Below are 16,434 nucleotides of genomic sequence, written 5' to 3' on the forward strand. Positions count from 1 at the left end.
CCTGTTGAATGTCCCAGGGGTAGGCCTAGGGGGGTCCCAGCACTCTTAAGTCTTTTCAGCCCAAGTTTGGAGATCTTCAACTTCAGCTTTGTTCAGAGTTCAAGAGCGCCACCTCCTGGTGCTTTGTGGTGAATGACCATAGCAAAGAGAGATGGCAAAGGGCGTTATAAAAAATTATAGTACATTTACCACTGTCTGCTACTCAGCTGTGTTTTGAACCCATCCCTCTGCATTCTTGTTAAGTGAATAGAAAGGGTCACGAAAATGACAGATTCCCATCTTCTCCTCCCAGGTCTCCCCACCCTACCAGTGCACAAGGGTCGCTCTTTTTCAATGCCCTTTGCCACACAAGTAACATTTATATGCGCCTCTGTTTCGGTCTGATCATTCAGCCAAAAGGAAAAAAAATCCTTAGCAGACCCCAGCGGGATCCCTTTGGAGTCCACAGTTCCTGCCAGCTAGGGCTCCCGTGCTTCCATTTGATTGTTCTAGGTGGACTATCCTTCTGTGACCCTGGGCAAAACAAACCAGACTGGCTGATATGCTCCCTAAAACGTCCACCCTTACAGGGCTCTGCAGGAATTTGTCTGCTACTGCTTCTGCAGGGTGACCTCGAGGCTGATAGTATCCCCAAGACTTTCCTAAGCAACTAGACGATGTCTGGCCTTGGCTTCTTGGGCTTAGGCACTCGTGTGTCCCTAGTTGTGAGCAGGGGTAGCCTGCATTAGGGTGTTAGTCTAATTCTCTCTCCTTTGCCCATTGTCTCCCCAGCCATACCCCTGTCTTCTGGGACCTAGCACATTCCTGTTTTCAGAACTAAGGCAGAGTCCAGCTCTCTCTCCTTGCAATCGCATCTTCAGGGAAGTTCACCTGCTAGACAATCCCTCCCAAAGTCCTCCTTTTGGCGGAAACCTTCTCCCAGGTCCTGGGCACTACTTTCCCCAGGACTTCATTCAAAGCTCTCCTTTACCCGCATCTTCTTCCCAGAATTCTGTAATGCAAGCTGTCTTTGAAAATGACGATAACAGCATACTTATTAAGAAAAGAAAGAAGACCAAGAGATTAAGATGGGTTGCGAGCCTGGGAGCCCCAATGTAGGGGGTGGAAATGTCCCCTTGCTGACAAAAGTGGTGTCTGCCCTCGGCAGCCCCGGCTGGGCACCGCCCAGTGCCCAGGCTGGATTTACTCACTCCCGGGAGGGGATCCTGAACTTGAGGGCGGGCACAAGGATTTCAAAAGACCCAGTAATCCGAGAACACAGCATCAGCCCTTCCCATCATGCACTTCCTTCCTTTCCCCGAATGTTCAGGGAGGGAGGGCTGTGCTCTTATAAACTCTGGCCCCTACCCAGCAGCATATCAAAGGCAGCTTTGCCAGGACTGTGCTCAGCGGCTCTAAGCTTCTGCTTTGGGACAGACACAAAGGCTTGTAGCCGCCAGCGTCTTGAGCCTCTCATAACCCGTGGGATTCGGACCTGGTCCTGGCTACTGCGCTCTGCCCCGCACTTCCTGCGGAGTGCCGGGACAGCATGATGCAGGTCCTGCTCTTCAGCGTGTTGGGTCCCGCTGCCCTGGGACTCCCAGCGCTCCCAGAACCACAGCCGTACGGCAGCCAGTGCGTCCAACAAGACTGCTACACGCTCTTCCGGGGCCCTGCAACCTTCTTCGAAGCCAACCAGGCCTGCGAGCATCTGCGGGGCCATCTAATGACCGTGCGCTCCTCAGTGGCAGCTGATGTCATCTCCCTGCTACTGAGCGGCAACAGTGGCGACACCTCTCGCCTCTGGATTGGCCTGAAGCTTCCGTCCGGCTGCAGTGACCTGGGGGAACTAGGTCCCTTGCATGGCTTCCAGTGGGTTACAGGCGACAACCAGACCAGCTACAGCAGGTGGGCGAGGCTTCCTCCTGCGCCTCTCTGTGGTCCCTTGTGCGTCTGGGTCTCCGTGGCCGGGTCTCCGGAGCCCGGCGAGCAGGTCTGGGAGGAGGAACAATGCGTAGTAGAGGCCGATGGCTTCCTTTGCGAGTTCCACTTCTCAGCATCCTGCAGGCCTCTAACTGTGGAGCATGGTGCCACAGCGGCCGCCAGCGTCTCTATCACCTACACCACCCCGTTCGGTGCCCGAGGCGTAGACTTTCAGGCGCTGCCAGTTGGTAGCTCCGCTGCGGTATCACCCTTCGGAGTGGAGCTGGTGTGTGAGCAGAGGCCAGGAGAGGTTGAGGCCCGCTGGGGCCGAGAGGTGCAGGGTCCCTGGCACTGCAGCGTGGAGAATGGCGGCTGCCAGCATCTGTGCAACTGGAGCGCCGGGGTGTCGCACTGCCTCTGCCCAGCGGACATGGCCACTCAGGAAGACCAGCGCTCTTGTGCAGCGCCTGGGGAACACTCCTGCAACAAGCTCTGTGAACACTTCTGCGTCCAAAACCTGGAAATACCCCGCGCCTACTCTTGCATGTGCGAAACTGGCTACAAGCTGGCTGCAGATCAGCACCGGTGTGAGGACGTAGATGACTGTACGCAAACGCCCAGTCCATGCCAGCAGGTCTGTGTCAACAAGCAGGGCGGCTTCGAGTGCCATTGTCGTGATGGCTATGACATGGTGGACGGTGAGTGTGTGGAGTCAGTGGACCCGTGCATCGGGACTAACTGCGAATACCAGTGCCAGCCCTTGGGCAAAACTGATTACCGCTGTGTCTGTGCAGAAGGTTTCGCACCCAACCCCCAAGCACCACACAGGTGCCAGATGTTCTGCAACCAGTCTTCATGCTTAGCCGACTGCGATCCCAACAAGCCGGAAAGCTGCCAGTGCCCAGAGGGCTACATTTTGGACGAAGGGTTCACATGCACGGACATCGATGAGTGTGACAATGGCAACTGTTTAGGTGCAGTTTCATGCAGAAACCTCCCTGGCTCCTACGAGTGCATCTGCGGGCCTGACTCTGCCCAGACTGGCACCGACTGTGACCTCACCAAGGTGAGCAGCGGTGGTGACGAGGATGGCTCTGGGGAGCTCCCCATCAGCACAACTCCTGGCACCACCTCAAGTCCGTGGCCTACAGGGTCTGGACATTCAGGTGTGCTCATTGGCATCTCCACCTTGAGCTTGTTTTTGGTGGTGGCGCTTTTGGCACTCCTCTGCCACCTGCGTAAGAAACAAGGCACCATGCAGGCCGAGCTGGAGTACAAGTGTGGGGTTCCTGACAAGGAGGTGGTGTTGCAGCACGTGAGCACAGAGAAGGCGCCCCCAAAACTCTGAGAGGGCCACACTTCCTGCCCCCAAGGTGTTGGCTTGGCCTTTTTTCCCCTCCTGCCCCTCATTCCCCTGCCTCATCCCCCAGCCTTACTCCTTGGCTACCCCAAAGCATCTTAACTGGCATCAAAACTAGAGGAGACTGACTCCCTACCCCTTCTTTTGATTATTCTAGGAATAGCTTGTTAGGGAGTTACTTTTAATATATCACCAGACTTGTGGGCAGAGATGGTAATTTTACAATGAAGATGCAGATTGCATAATGTCCCATACCCTCAGTGGGGCAAGAAGCGTGAGCACTATTGGTCAGTGGCTTTTGGGCAGACTGTGACACAATGGAATAGTAAGTGTAATTGTGTGATGGATGATGACTAAGATATTTATTTATTTAAGACTTTTTTCTTTTTCTTTTTTTTTCTATCTTCATGCCCACTTTGAGTCCCTTCCTCTGTTTTCTCTCTCATCTTTCCTATCTCTATATTTATATACTTCCACTTGTCATGTGGTAACTATTTTGGTGAATTTTTTCAGTCTTTTGTATTTATAAAGTCAAACCTCATTTTCTCCTCTCATTCCTACCAGTTTTCCCTTCCCAGGAACTGGACCCGCCCATCTCAGTCACTCTATCTGTGTCTGACACTACTACTCCTACCTGTCCGCCTAGGCAGAACTCATGTGTGACATAGAGGGAAAAACAACAACACTAAAAACAAGAATGTTGGGCATTTGTTCTTTCACTTGGTTTGCTAATTTATCCTGAAGTTTCATGCTTCCACTGTGATATCACTTAGCAAAGGTTAAAATGTGAGAGACATTTGTTAAATTAATTTTGCTGAACCATCATAGAAATTAAACCCAAGGAGTTTTTATTTTTATTTTTTAAGCAATGAGCCTGGGTTTTATTACTGTTGTTTTGATTTGGACTGAAAGGTAGTAATTGTTGTTAAGATTCATATGCAGTTTTCTTTATTATTACTAATATTTGTATTTTTAGTTACTTTTTAGCAGTGTTGAAATGCTTACCTAATTGCTCTAGATTGAAAAAACAGAAAGCACCTCCTAGGAGATAGTTTAAAAAAATTTTAAGCTGCTTGATTTATGCCAATTATCATTTTGACTCTCCCTGTTTTTGTAGTATGTAAGCCAAAGTAAACCCAGCTTTACTGTTTTGGGGCATTTAGGTATTTGGGAATTGAGCCTGGAAGATACCCAATTTAGGGCCTCACCTTGACCAGGCCTTTGAGAATTTCTCACACTTTAGAGGGGTCTTCTAACCCTATTCACTCTAACTCTATTCACCAAATTCACTTGGAATTTGCTCCTCAACAAGAAATGAGGACTATCTCCTTCCTCCCCCAGAAACTGATTAGAAATGCAGAACCTTGAGCTCCATCCCACCTACTCTATGAAAATCTGTATTTTAACAAGATCTACTGGGGAGTTATCTGCCCAGAATAGTCTGAGAACTGTTCTAGACAGCTTCCAACTTCTGGAATATACTAAATATGTATCAGTAATAAGTAGCAGGCCAAATTAGTCCTTTGATTATCAAGAAACTGAGGAATTTTTATTTCATAGCTTTGTTTCCCAGTAGAAAAAAAACTTGGTTCATCCCTTTAGACATTGCTAAACAGTGTTTTTGGTTCAACTAAACCAGGAATGAAATCATGAATGAAAAAAAGTGTATTTTTTGTGACACAAAGATTTTCCTCTGCTATTTTATAAACTCAGCACATTTGTATATAGTTATTTATTTATTAAAGATAAACTAGAATGCAGGCAAAACCCTTGCTTATGACATCACATGTTAAAAAAATAAATAAATAACAGTTTGCTCTTGGGTTGTGTGTCTGTCCATTTCCACTATCCCAACCCCCCAGTTTACGTAATCAAAACAAGGTTATTAAATAGTGCAAATACCATGGATTGCATTTAAATGCTGCTCCACACCCATTACTAGCCTCCATCTGCTCATGGCATCATCTCTGACTTCCAAAGATTTTTTCAGAGATAATTGTTTTCACTGTAGAAAGACATCATGTTATATCTGTGCACAGAAATATTTATTTTCTATCTGTAACGATAATGACTTCATACACAGGACTGTGTCTATGCATTTTAAAATACATTATTTGTTGTTAAGTGAAATAAGCCAGTCAGAGAAAGACAAATACCATATGATTTAGCTTTTGTACAGAATCTAAAGAACAAACTGAACTAACCAGCAAAACAGAGACAGACTCATAGATGGAGAGCAGATGACAGCTAGTTGGGAGAAGGTTAGGGAATGGAGGGATTGAGCAAAAAGGACAAAGGATTCATGGACGTGGACAACAGTGTGACAATTGCTGGAAGGAAGGGTTTATAAGGGGTCTAAGTGGTAATGGAAAAATATAAAATAAAGATTAAATAAAGTAAAACATTATTTTAGTGGATTAATAAAGAAAAAGTCCTTCTTGGGGCATCTCTCAATCTCATCTGTGTGTCCTTCTGAACATAGTCTGATATTATTTGCTCACTGAAATATGCAAATACAGCAGTCATGAAAGAGTCTCAGTCTGTGGCTCAAATTAAAAAAAAATTGTTTCTACATAACAAGGTCTCATGCAGTATTAAAAGATTCTCATTTCTATTGATTATAGACTTTGTCTTTTTAATATACAAATATATTTGACCCCCTTTTCTGGTTTTGTGGAACTGGCTGAATTTTGTATTCAGTGCACTGAAAGTTTTCATAAAGCACAAGATAAGGAAAATTGAATTCATCCAATATTCAGATACCTTTTTAAAACGGTTTTATTTATTTATCTTTAGAGGGGAAGGAGAGAGGGAGAGAAATATTAATGTATGGTTGCCTCTTGTGCATCCCCTGCTGGGAACTGACCTGCAACCCAGGCATGTGCCCTGACTGGGAATTGAACCACAATTGCATGGTTTGCAGGCCCACACTCAATCCATTGAACTACACCAGCCAGGGCAAATATTCAGATATTTTTATACATCTGGGTAATGCTAAATTACTATTGTGAAGGTGCTGTTGGAGATTTCAATATCCATCTTGTATGAAATTGACAGTTTTGGCATGTGTGGGATGAGAGATGGGTGCTACTATGAGCAGTGCCCTACCCAGATAAGTAGTAGAGCAATGTTGCCTTTAGGAGTTTGGTAGATTGCAGAACATCAAATTCAGTAGAAGGTATATATGGAAGAAGAAGTTACTGACTGGGGCAAAGCAAGTACAAAAAAATTTTGCTGGGTGTCCAGAAAAGAGAGGGGTATCTTACTAATTTGTCCTTACTACACAGCCTTCCATTTTTCAAAAGTGTCTGTTCCCAACTTGCTGTCAAATTGCCCATTCCTTTAGATTCTCTTCCTCCAGAGAAGGGACATTTTCTGAGGAACACAAGCATAATTAAACACACGTTTAGGACCCCAAAGCAAGAGATTTTACTGGGGCGTGTTGGACTTCAGAACACTGGTGGAATAGAGGCCCAGACCCTTCCTATCCTCCTTGCTTCCTGTTACCTAGGAGATCTGCATGCCTACTTACAGGCCTTATTTACACAGAAGATTCTCAAAACAACTAAGAACCCCCTCTCTGAAAAAGACACTAAGACCACATAAACAAGAAGTTAGCTAAAAAAGTAGACCCAAGCATCTAAAAGGGGGTAGATCTTAGGGAACAGGGGCCACAAGTCAATCTGTATAATCTCTGCTTTCTGTTCACATTGTTGAACATCCAGGACTGAAGGGGATTCCCAACCCCGAGCAAGTGCTACCTGTTTGTCAATGATATTCCACAGTGGGCAGGGCCTGGGGAAGAAGGTCAAGATGGTATTTCTTCATAAGTCAGAATTTGATTTTATGAGTCTAATGGCATTTTAGTCTTCCCTTTGGACCTAATCTCTGTTCTTGGAGAAAGGTAACATCATCACTTAGCTTTGGAAAGCACTATGATGTTCCACAAGAGGAATTTTAAATCTCTCAGGAGTACAGGTGTAGCTTTCCCTTGCTGTATCAACAGCAGCAGCAAGATTCAAGTCCTCATCAGGCAACACCCACTTTATCTATGTGTGGTGGATTCAAGGCTTCATTCCTTTGAGCTTTAAGAAAGTGTGTTGCCAGCAGGACATCACGGACTAGTTCACTGCTTGGTAAACTGCTGTTGAGGACCTGGAGTCTTCCAAGTCTTTAATAAGACTATGTCTTCCCACTGCAATGGGTGTAAGGGCTCATCAGACAGCTAAGTAGAAGATCAGCAATAAGCAAACTTGTGGAGAGCTTTTAGTGTTTGCCCTAAATGTTGTACATATTGTTTGATTTTGGATTCGTGTTTTAAATCTAAAGGGGGTGTTCCTAAAACAGAGACTTTGAAGGGTCTTTTATAAACTATTTCAAAAGGCCTTAATTTAAGCCTGCCTTGGGGCACTACAATAATCCACAGCGAGACAATACAGAGTGCTTGGTCCCATTTCAAATGTGTTTTCTGGCATTTTTTGCCATGGTCTTCTCTTATCATGTAGTTCATTTTGTCAATCTTCTCCATAGACTAGAGTCTCCAAGATGCATGTAGTTTCCATTGAATCTGCAGTACCCGTCCTATCTTCTGGGAGGTTTCCAAAGTGAACAACTGTCCAATGTCACTTTGAAAGCTTTAAGAAAAGTCCAAACTTAAAATTATTTATTTATTTAGTTTTACTGATTTCAGGTCTAATTTTTATTCTGGAATGTAAAGCTCTTTTAAATTAAAGTACAATTGACCTACAATATTAGTTTCAGGTGTGTAACTAGGTACATTTCACACTTATTTTCCTTAGAAAGTGAAAGGAAAAGTTCACTTTTCCATATGAAAAGTTCAGTATCCACATGTTACATTACAAAGTTATTGTGATATTAATGATACTCCCTATGTTGTTCTTTACATTCCTGTGATTTATTTATATTACATCTATAAGTTTGTACTTCTTAACCCCCTTAACCTTTTGTGCATACCCTCTGGCAATTATCAGTTTTTCTGTGTCTATTGCTTATTTATTTTGTTTGTTCAGTACTTTAGTTTTTTAGATTTCATACAACAGTGAAACGATACAGCATTTGTCTTTCTCTGTCTTATTTCACTTAGCATAGTACCCTAAAGGTATACACATATTGTTGTAAATGGCAAGATTTCATTCTTTTATATGGCTAATATTCCAGTGAATGTGTATGTGCATGCACATACAACATATATCCACTTCTTTATTTATTCATCTATTGATGGACACCCTGGTTGGTTCAGTAACTTGGTTATTGTGAATAATGTTGCAGTAAACATAGAAGTGCACATATCTTTTTCAAGTAATGTTTTATTTTCTTCAGATAAGCTCCGAGATGTGGAAATGATGGATATTTGTCTCTTGTTATATAGCCTTTGTTTTAAAGTCTATTTTGTCTGATATAAGTATTGCTATCCCAACTCCTCTTTTTCATTTGCATTTTATGCACTATCTTTTCCATCCCTTTACTTTTAATCCCCATGTGTTTTTCAATCTGGAATCTTATATAAGTGGTATATGTAGGGGTCTTGTTTTTTACTCATTCAGTCACTCTATGATTTTCCTGTGGAGCACTTAGCCAATTTCCATTTAAGGTAATTATTGATAGGTATGTCCTTATTGCTATTTTAATTGTTTTCATACTAGATTTATAAGTGGTTGGTTTACTACATTTACTATATGATTGCCTTTACCAGTAAGATTTTTTTCTTAATTCTAGAGTTGGCCTTTCTTTCCTACTTAAAAATTTCCTTTAAAATTTCTTGTAATGTGGGTTTAGTGATGAGAAACTCCTTTAACTTCTGCTTGTTGGAGAAAATATTTATCTCTCTTTCAATTCTGAATAATAACCTTGCTGGGTATTCTTGAAATTTTTCTTTTTCATCATGTTGAATATATCACTTCCTCTGGCCTGCAAAGTTTTTGTTGAAAACTCAGATGACCGTCCTATAGGCATACCCTTGTATGTACCGAGTTGTTTTTTCTATTTTTATTGTATATTTTCATTACCATTTAACCCCCATATACTCCACTTCCCTTGGGCAATCACCATACTGTTATGCTTGCTAGTTCAGTTTGTTCATTAGATTCCACATATAAGTGAAATCATATGGTATTTGTCTTTCTCTAACTGGATTACTCAATTTGCTAATATTTAATGTTCTTCAAATCCATATGTGTTGTAACAAAGGGTAAAATTTTGTCCTTTTAATGACTGAGTAGTATTCCATTGTGTAAATGTGCCATAGTTATTCTACCCACTCATCTACTGATGAACACTAGGGCTGCTTCCATATCTTGGGGATTATAAGTAACACAGTGATGAACATAAAGGTACTTATATTCTTTTTAATTAGTGTTTTGAGTTTCTTCAGATATATTCCCAGCATAGACTGGGGCATCAAAAGGCAGTTTCATTTTAAATTTTTTGAGGTACATCTGTACTGCTTTCCACAGTAGTTGCACCATTTTGCATTCCCACCAACAGTTCAAAAAGGTATTCTTTTATCCACATTCTTGTCAGCACTTGTTGTTAGTTGATTTATTGATGACAGCCATTCTGACAGATGTGAGATAATATTAATTATAGTTTCAATTTGCATTTCTCTGATGATTAGTGGCATTGATCATCTTTTCAGATGCCCACTGTCCATCTCTATGCCCTCCTGGAGAAGAGTCTATTCAAGTCCTATACCCATTTTTTTATAATAAATTTTATTTAGTTACTTTTCAAGTACATTTTTTATCTATTTCTCCCATCCCACACGACACCCTGTCTCCCCCTCCCTCCAATTTCCCCTCCCCCAGTCCTCATCCCTCTGTCTTTCACACTTGTTCCTCAAAATCCCTCCCATCTTTCCCCTTAAATTCCCTTCCCTCTCCCCTCCGGTCGCTGCCCACTTGTTCTCTATTTCAGTGTCTTTGTTTTTATTCTGTTTGCTTGTTTGTTTTATTCTTTAGCTTCCTGTCAAAGGTGAGATCATATGGTATTTGTCTTTCAATGCCTGACCTATTTCACGGAGCATAATGCTTTCCAGTTCCATCCATGTTGTTGCAAAGGGTAGTAGCTCCTTCTTTCTCTCTGCTGCATAGAATTCCATTGTGTATATGTACCACAATTTTTGGATCCATTTGTTTACTGATGGGCACCTAGGTTGCTTCCAGCTCTTGGCTATTGTAAATTGTGCTGCTATGAACATTGTGGTGCATTGGTTCTTTCAAATTGATGTTTTAGGATTCTTGGGGTATAATCCTAGCAGTGGAATTGCTGGGTCAAAAGGCAGGTCAATTTTTATTTTTCTGAGAAAATTCCATTCTCTTTTCCATAATGGTTGTACCAGTCTGCAATCCCACCAACAGTGAACTAAGGACCCCTTTTCCCCACAACCCCTCCAACATTTGTGGTTTGTTGCTTTGTCTATTATAGCCATCCTGACTGGTGTAAAGTGGTATCTCATTGTGGTTTTAATTTGCATCTCTCTGATAGCTAATGATATTGAGCATCTCTTCATGTGTCTCTGGATATTCTGTATGTCCTCTTTAGAGAAGTGTCTGTTCAAGTCCTTTTCCCATTTTTTAATTGGGTTCAATGTCTTCCTAGAGTGGAGTCGTGTAAGTTCTTTGTATATTTTTGAGATTAAACCTTTGTCTGAGGTATCATTGTCAAATATGTTTTCCCATACAGTTGGTTGTCTTTTTAATTTAATACTGTTTTCTTTAGCCATGCAGAAGCTTTTTATTTTGATGAGATCCCATTTGTTTATTCTTTCCTTTATATTGCTTGCTCTAGGGGATATATCTGTAAAAATGTTGCTGCGTGGAATATCTGAGATTTTCTTGCCAATGTTCTCCTCTAGGACTTTAATGGTGTCACTGCTTATATTTAAGTCTTTTATCCACCTTGAATTTATTTTGGTGTATGGTGTAAGTTGGTGCTCAAGGTTCATTTTTTTGCACATAGCTGTCCAGTTCTCCCAACACCATTTGCTGAAGAGGCTATCTTTACTCCATTTTATGTTACTGCCCCCTTGGTCAAATATTAATTGACTGTGAAGAGTTGGGTTTATTTCTGGGCTCTCTGTTCTGTTCCATTGGTCTATGTGCCTGTTTTTATGCCAGTACCAGGCTGTTTTGATTACAGCGGCTTTGTAATACAGTCTGATATCAGGTATTGTGATCCCTCCTACTTTGTTCTTCTTTCTCAAAACAGCAGCTGCTATTCAGGCTCATTTATGATTCCATATAAATTTTTGAAGTGTTTGTTCTATGTCTGTGAAATACACCATTGGTACTTTAATAGGTATTGCATTGAATCTGTATATTGCTTTGGGTAGTATGGACATTTTGATGATGTTCATTCTTCCAATCCATGAACAAGATATATGTTTCCATTTGTTTGTGTCTTCCCTGATTTCTTTCTTCAGTGCTGTGTAGTTTTCTGCATACAGGTCTTTTACCTCCTTAGTTAGTTTTATTCCCAGATATTTTATTTTTCTTTTTGCTATATCGAATGGGATTTTTTACTTTGATTTCTGCTTCTGCTGATTCATCGTTTGTATACAAAAATGCCTTTGATTTCTGGATATTGACTTTGTATCCTGCTGTTTTGCCAAATTCATTAATTAGTTTGAGCAGTTTTTGGGTAGATTCTATAGGATTTTCCATGTACACTATCATGTCATCTGCAAACAGTGACAGTTTTGTTTCCTCCTTTCCTATTTGAATTCCTTTTATTTCCTTTTCCTGCCTGACCGCCGTGGCCAAAACTTCCAATACTATATTGAAGAGAAGTGGTGAAAGTGGACATCCTTGTCTTGTTCCTGATCTTAGTGGAAAAGCTTTTAGTTTTTTCCCATTGAGTATGATATTGGCTGTAGGTGTCTCATAAATGGCCTTTATTATATTGAGGAATGCTCCCTCTATTCCCACTTTGCTGAGTGTTTTTATCATAAATGGGTGTCGTACCTTATCAAAAGCTTTTTCTGTGTCTATTGATATGATCATGTGGTTTTTGTCTTTGCTTTTGTTTATGTGATGTACTACATTTACTGATTTGTGAATGTTGAACCATCCTTGCATCCCTGGGATGAATCCCACTTGGTCAGGGTGTATAAACTTTTGGATATATTGTTGAATGCGATTTGCCAATATTTTGTTGAGGATTTTAGCATCTATGTTCATCAGCGATATTGGCCTGAAGTTTTTTTTCTTTGTTGTATCTCTGTCTAGTTTTGGAATTAGGATGATGCTGGCTTCATAAAAGGAGTTTGGGAGTTTTCCATCCTTTTGGATTTTTTGGAATAGTCTGTGAAGAATGGGCATTAGCTCTTCCTTACATGCTTTGTAGAATTCTCCTGTGAACCCATCTGGTCCCGGGCTTTTGTGTGATGGGAGTTTTTTGATTACTGCTTCAATTTCTTTTGCTGTTATTGGTCTGTTCAGGTGTTCTACTTTTTCATTGAGTTTTGGGAGATTATATTTTTCTAGAAATGTGTCCATTTCCCCTAGGTTCTCAAATTTCTTGGCATACAGTTCTTCATAGTAATTTCTTACAATCTTTTCTATTTCTGTGGTATCAGTTGTAATCTCTCCTCTTTCATTTCTGATTGTGTTTATTTGTGTCCATTCCCTTCTTTTCTTGATGAGCCTACTTAAAGGCTTGTCTATTTTGTTTATCTTTTCAAAGAACCAACTCCTGGATTCATTGATCCTTAGAATTGTACTTTTAGTCTCTATGTCATTTAGTTCTGCTCTGATCTTAGTTATTTCCTTCCTTCTACTTGCTTTGGGCTGTTTTTGTTGTTGTTCCTCGAGTTCTTGCAGGCATAGAGTAAGGTCATTTGTTTGAAATGTTTCTGTTTTTTTTAGGTAGGCCTGTATTGCTATAAACTTCCCTCTCAGGACTGCCTTGGCTGTGTCCCATAAGTTTTGGGTTGTTGTGAGATCATTTTCATTTGTTTCCAGAAACTTTTTTATTTCTTCCCTAATTTCATTCTTGACCCATTCATTGTTTAGTAGCATACCATTCAGTCTCCATGATTTTGGGTGTTTTGGGTTTTTTCCTTTGGGGCTGGTTTCCAGTTTCAGACCCTTGTGATCAGAGAAAATGCTTGGTATGGTTTTAATATTCTTGAATTGTTTGAGGCTCGTTTTGTGTCCTATCATGTGGTCTATCTTTGAGAATGTTCCATGTGCATTTGAAAAGAATGTGTATTTAGCTTCTTTGGGATGAAGGGCTCTGTATATATCAGTTAGGTCCATTTCATCTAGGGTGTTGTTTAATGCTGCAATGTCTTTGTTGATAGTTTGTTTGGAAGATCTGTCCATTTTTCATAGTGGGGTGTTAAAATCCCCCACTATAATTGTGTTGCTGTCTATATCTTTCTTGAATTCCTCTAAGATTTTCCTTATATATTTTGGTGCTCCTATGTTGGGTGCATATATATTTATGATGTTAATGTCTTCTTGGTGGATTCTTCCCTTGAGTATTATGAAGTGACCTTCTGGGTCACTCTTTATGGCTCTTTTTTTTGAAGTCTATTTTGTCTGATATGAGAATTGCTACCCCAGCTTTTTTTTCTTGTCCATTTGCTTGGAAAATTTGTTTCTAGCCTTTCACTTTTAGTCTGTGATGGTCTTTTGTCCTGAGGTGGGTCTCTTATAGACAGCATATGTGTGGCTCATACTTTCTTATCCATTGAGCTATTCTGTGTCTTTTGATTGGGGCATTTAATCCATTTACATTTAAGGTTATTATTGATAGGTACTTATTCATTGCCATTTTTGTACCTGTGTTCCTCTCTGTCTGTCTCTTTTCCTTCCTTTCCTTAAAGCAGACCTTTTAGTATTTCTTGTAGAGCTGGCTTGGTGGCAGCAAATTCTTTTAGACTTCTTTTGTCTTGGAAGCTCTTTATTTGGCTTTCTATCTTGATTGAGAGCCTTGCTGGGTAAAGTAGCCTTGGTTGTTGGCCTGTGTTTCTCATTACTTGGAATATTTCTTGCCATTCTCTTCTTGCTTGGAGTGTTTCCATTGAGAAGTCAGTAGCTAACCTTATTGGGGCTCCCTTGTATGTTATTTCTTTTTTCTACCTTGTTGCCTTTAAGATTCTCTCTTTGTGTGGAATTTTACCATTTTAATGATGATGTGTGTTGAAGTGGGCCTCTCTGGGTTCCTCTTGAATGGGACTCTGTGTGATTCCTTGATTTGTGTGACTTTTTCTTTTATCAAATTAGGAAAATTTTCTCTCATTACTCTTTCAAATATGTTTTCTATCCCTTGTTCTTCTTCTTCTCCTTCTGGTATTCCTATTATTCAGATATTATTACGTTTCATATTGTCTTGCATTTCTCTTAATCTCTCTTCATTCTTTCTGAGCCTCTTTTCCCTTTCCTGTTCTTTCTGTGAGATGCTTTCTACTTTGTCCTCTAATTCACTAATCCTATCTTCTGTTTCATCTACCCTATTTTTAATGCTTTTCACTGTGTTTTTTAATTCAGAAATTGTATTCTTCATTTCCTCTTGGTCCTTGCTAATTATTTCCATTTCCTTTTCCATGTTGATATAGTTCACAGTTAGCTCATTGTAGCTCCCCTGTAGTTTCTGGTAGCTGATTGTGAGCTCTTTGAACTTCCTGATAACCAGTGCTTTGAATTCAGTATCTGATAGTTGACTTGCCTCTATTTCATTTAACATTCTTTCTGAGGATTCCTCCTTTCCTTACATTTGGGGATTTTTTCTTTGTCTTCCCATTGTTTGTGAAACTCTTCTTGTTAGCCTCAGCTTCTTAGATTAATCTGTTTTGACACCCTGAGTTTATGGTGTGAACTTTTGTGGTGGAATGCCTGTGAATTTCAGTGGTGCAGCCTCTTTTGGTTATCCTGTTGTTCTCTGCTTCCACCTACTCAAATATGCAGCAACTTTTGGCTTCTCTCCTATAACAATATGCAATTTGTCTCTCTGACCCTACTATTGGGAGTCCTCTTCTATGGGTCCAGCTCTCATCTTTTCATATTTTCAAATTGATTGTGTCTCTTGTGGGTAAAAGAAAGAAATGACAAGGAAAGAAATAAAAGGACGAAAGAAAAAAATGGTAGGGAATGGAAGAAAGAACAGTAAGTTTAGAAAGAAAAGAAAAAGAAATAAAACAGAAAATCTGGGTAAAGAGGACAAAAATATGGAAAGATGAAACAGTAATAAAATTTAAAAGAAATAACAGATTACTTTAAAAAAGCAAAAAGATAAAGAAAAGGAATGGAGAAGGAAGAAAGGTAAAAAAAAAAGAATAAAAATAAAATAAAGTAAAAAAGAAACAAACAAACAAAAAACCCCAAAAAACAAAAAAACCCACAAACAGAAATGATCTCTCAAAAACAACCTCAGAAAAGTAAATGTCACTTGTGAGCTTCAAACTAGCCGAACCGGTTTTTCTGGTTGCAGTTGGCTGAGGGTGGATTGTTGTGATTTTTTTCAGCCTGCCCCTCTCAGGATCCAGACACTTGGTGCCTCTCCCCAGCTCCCTACAATGGGGAACTAGGACTTCCTCACAGCGCTCCACTCCCAGGGGTTACCACCATAGGCTGGTTTGCTGTATTTGCAGGCACCTTCACTGGCTTAGTTGCCTAGTTCCCTCGGGATTGAGCACAGACCTGCCCCTGTTCAGTTGGGAAGCCCCTGGCCCTCTGCCCAATCCTGGGCTCGCTGCCAAGCTGGGTGTGAAGCAGACCAGGCTGCCCTGTCTACTGGATTTAGAGCCCCAGGCTGAACCTCTGAGTTCTCTTGGGCTGGCAACCACGGAGTCCTCGGTTGGGGCCCTTTGTCCTCCGCAGCCTCTCTGCAAACGCTGTCAAAAAAGTCTCTCCTGGCACCCCACCTTGCTTGGCCAGAAAGGGAGGGGGTTGAGGGTCTCAGCTCTTTTCCCAGGACCCCTCCCCTATACCCATTATTAATAGGACTGTTTCATGTGTGTGTGTGTGTGTGTGTGAAGTTTTCTCTGTTCTTTAAAATGTTGGGTATTAATCCCTTATCAGATATATCAGAGAATATGTTCTCCCATTCTATGGGTTGCCTTTTTTAATTTTATTGATGATCTCCTTTGCTGTGGAAAAACTTTTTGTTTGCTGTAGTCCCATTTGTTTATTTTCTATTTTTTCCCTTTC

At 41.0% G+C, this 16,434-nt stretch overlaps 1 protein-coding gene across 1 annotated transcript; it reads left to right on the top strand.

Annotated features, from left to right (window-relative positions):
• Positions 1–1,300: 1,300 nt before the first annotated feature.
• On the top strand, positions 1,301–5,085 carry THBD (thrombomodulin). Its single transcript, XM_037156317.2, has one exon. The coding sequence runs from the start codon at positions 1,529–1,531 to the stop codon at positions 3,248–3,250; it is 1,722 nt and encodes a 573-aa protein (XP_037012212.1). The 5' UTR covers positions 1,301–1,528; the 3' UTR covers positions 3,251–5,085.
• Positions 5,086–16,434: the final 11,349 nt, after the last annotated feature.

This window comes from Artibeus jamaicensis, unplaced genomic scaffold, assembly GCF_021234435.1.
Source record: "Artibeus jamaicensis isolate MK-2021 breed Jamaican fruit bat unplaced genomic scaffold, CSHL_Jam_final contig_320, whole genome shotgun sequence".
In the NCBI taxonomy this organism is placed as follows: Eukaryota; Metazoa; Chordata; class Mammalia; order Chiroptera; family Phyllostomidae; genus Artibeus; species Artibeus jamaicensis.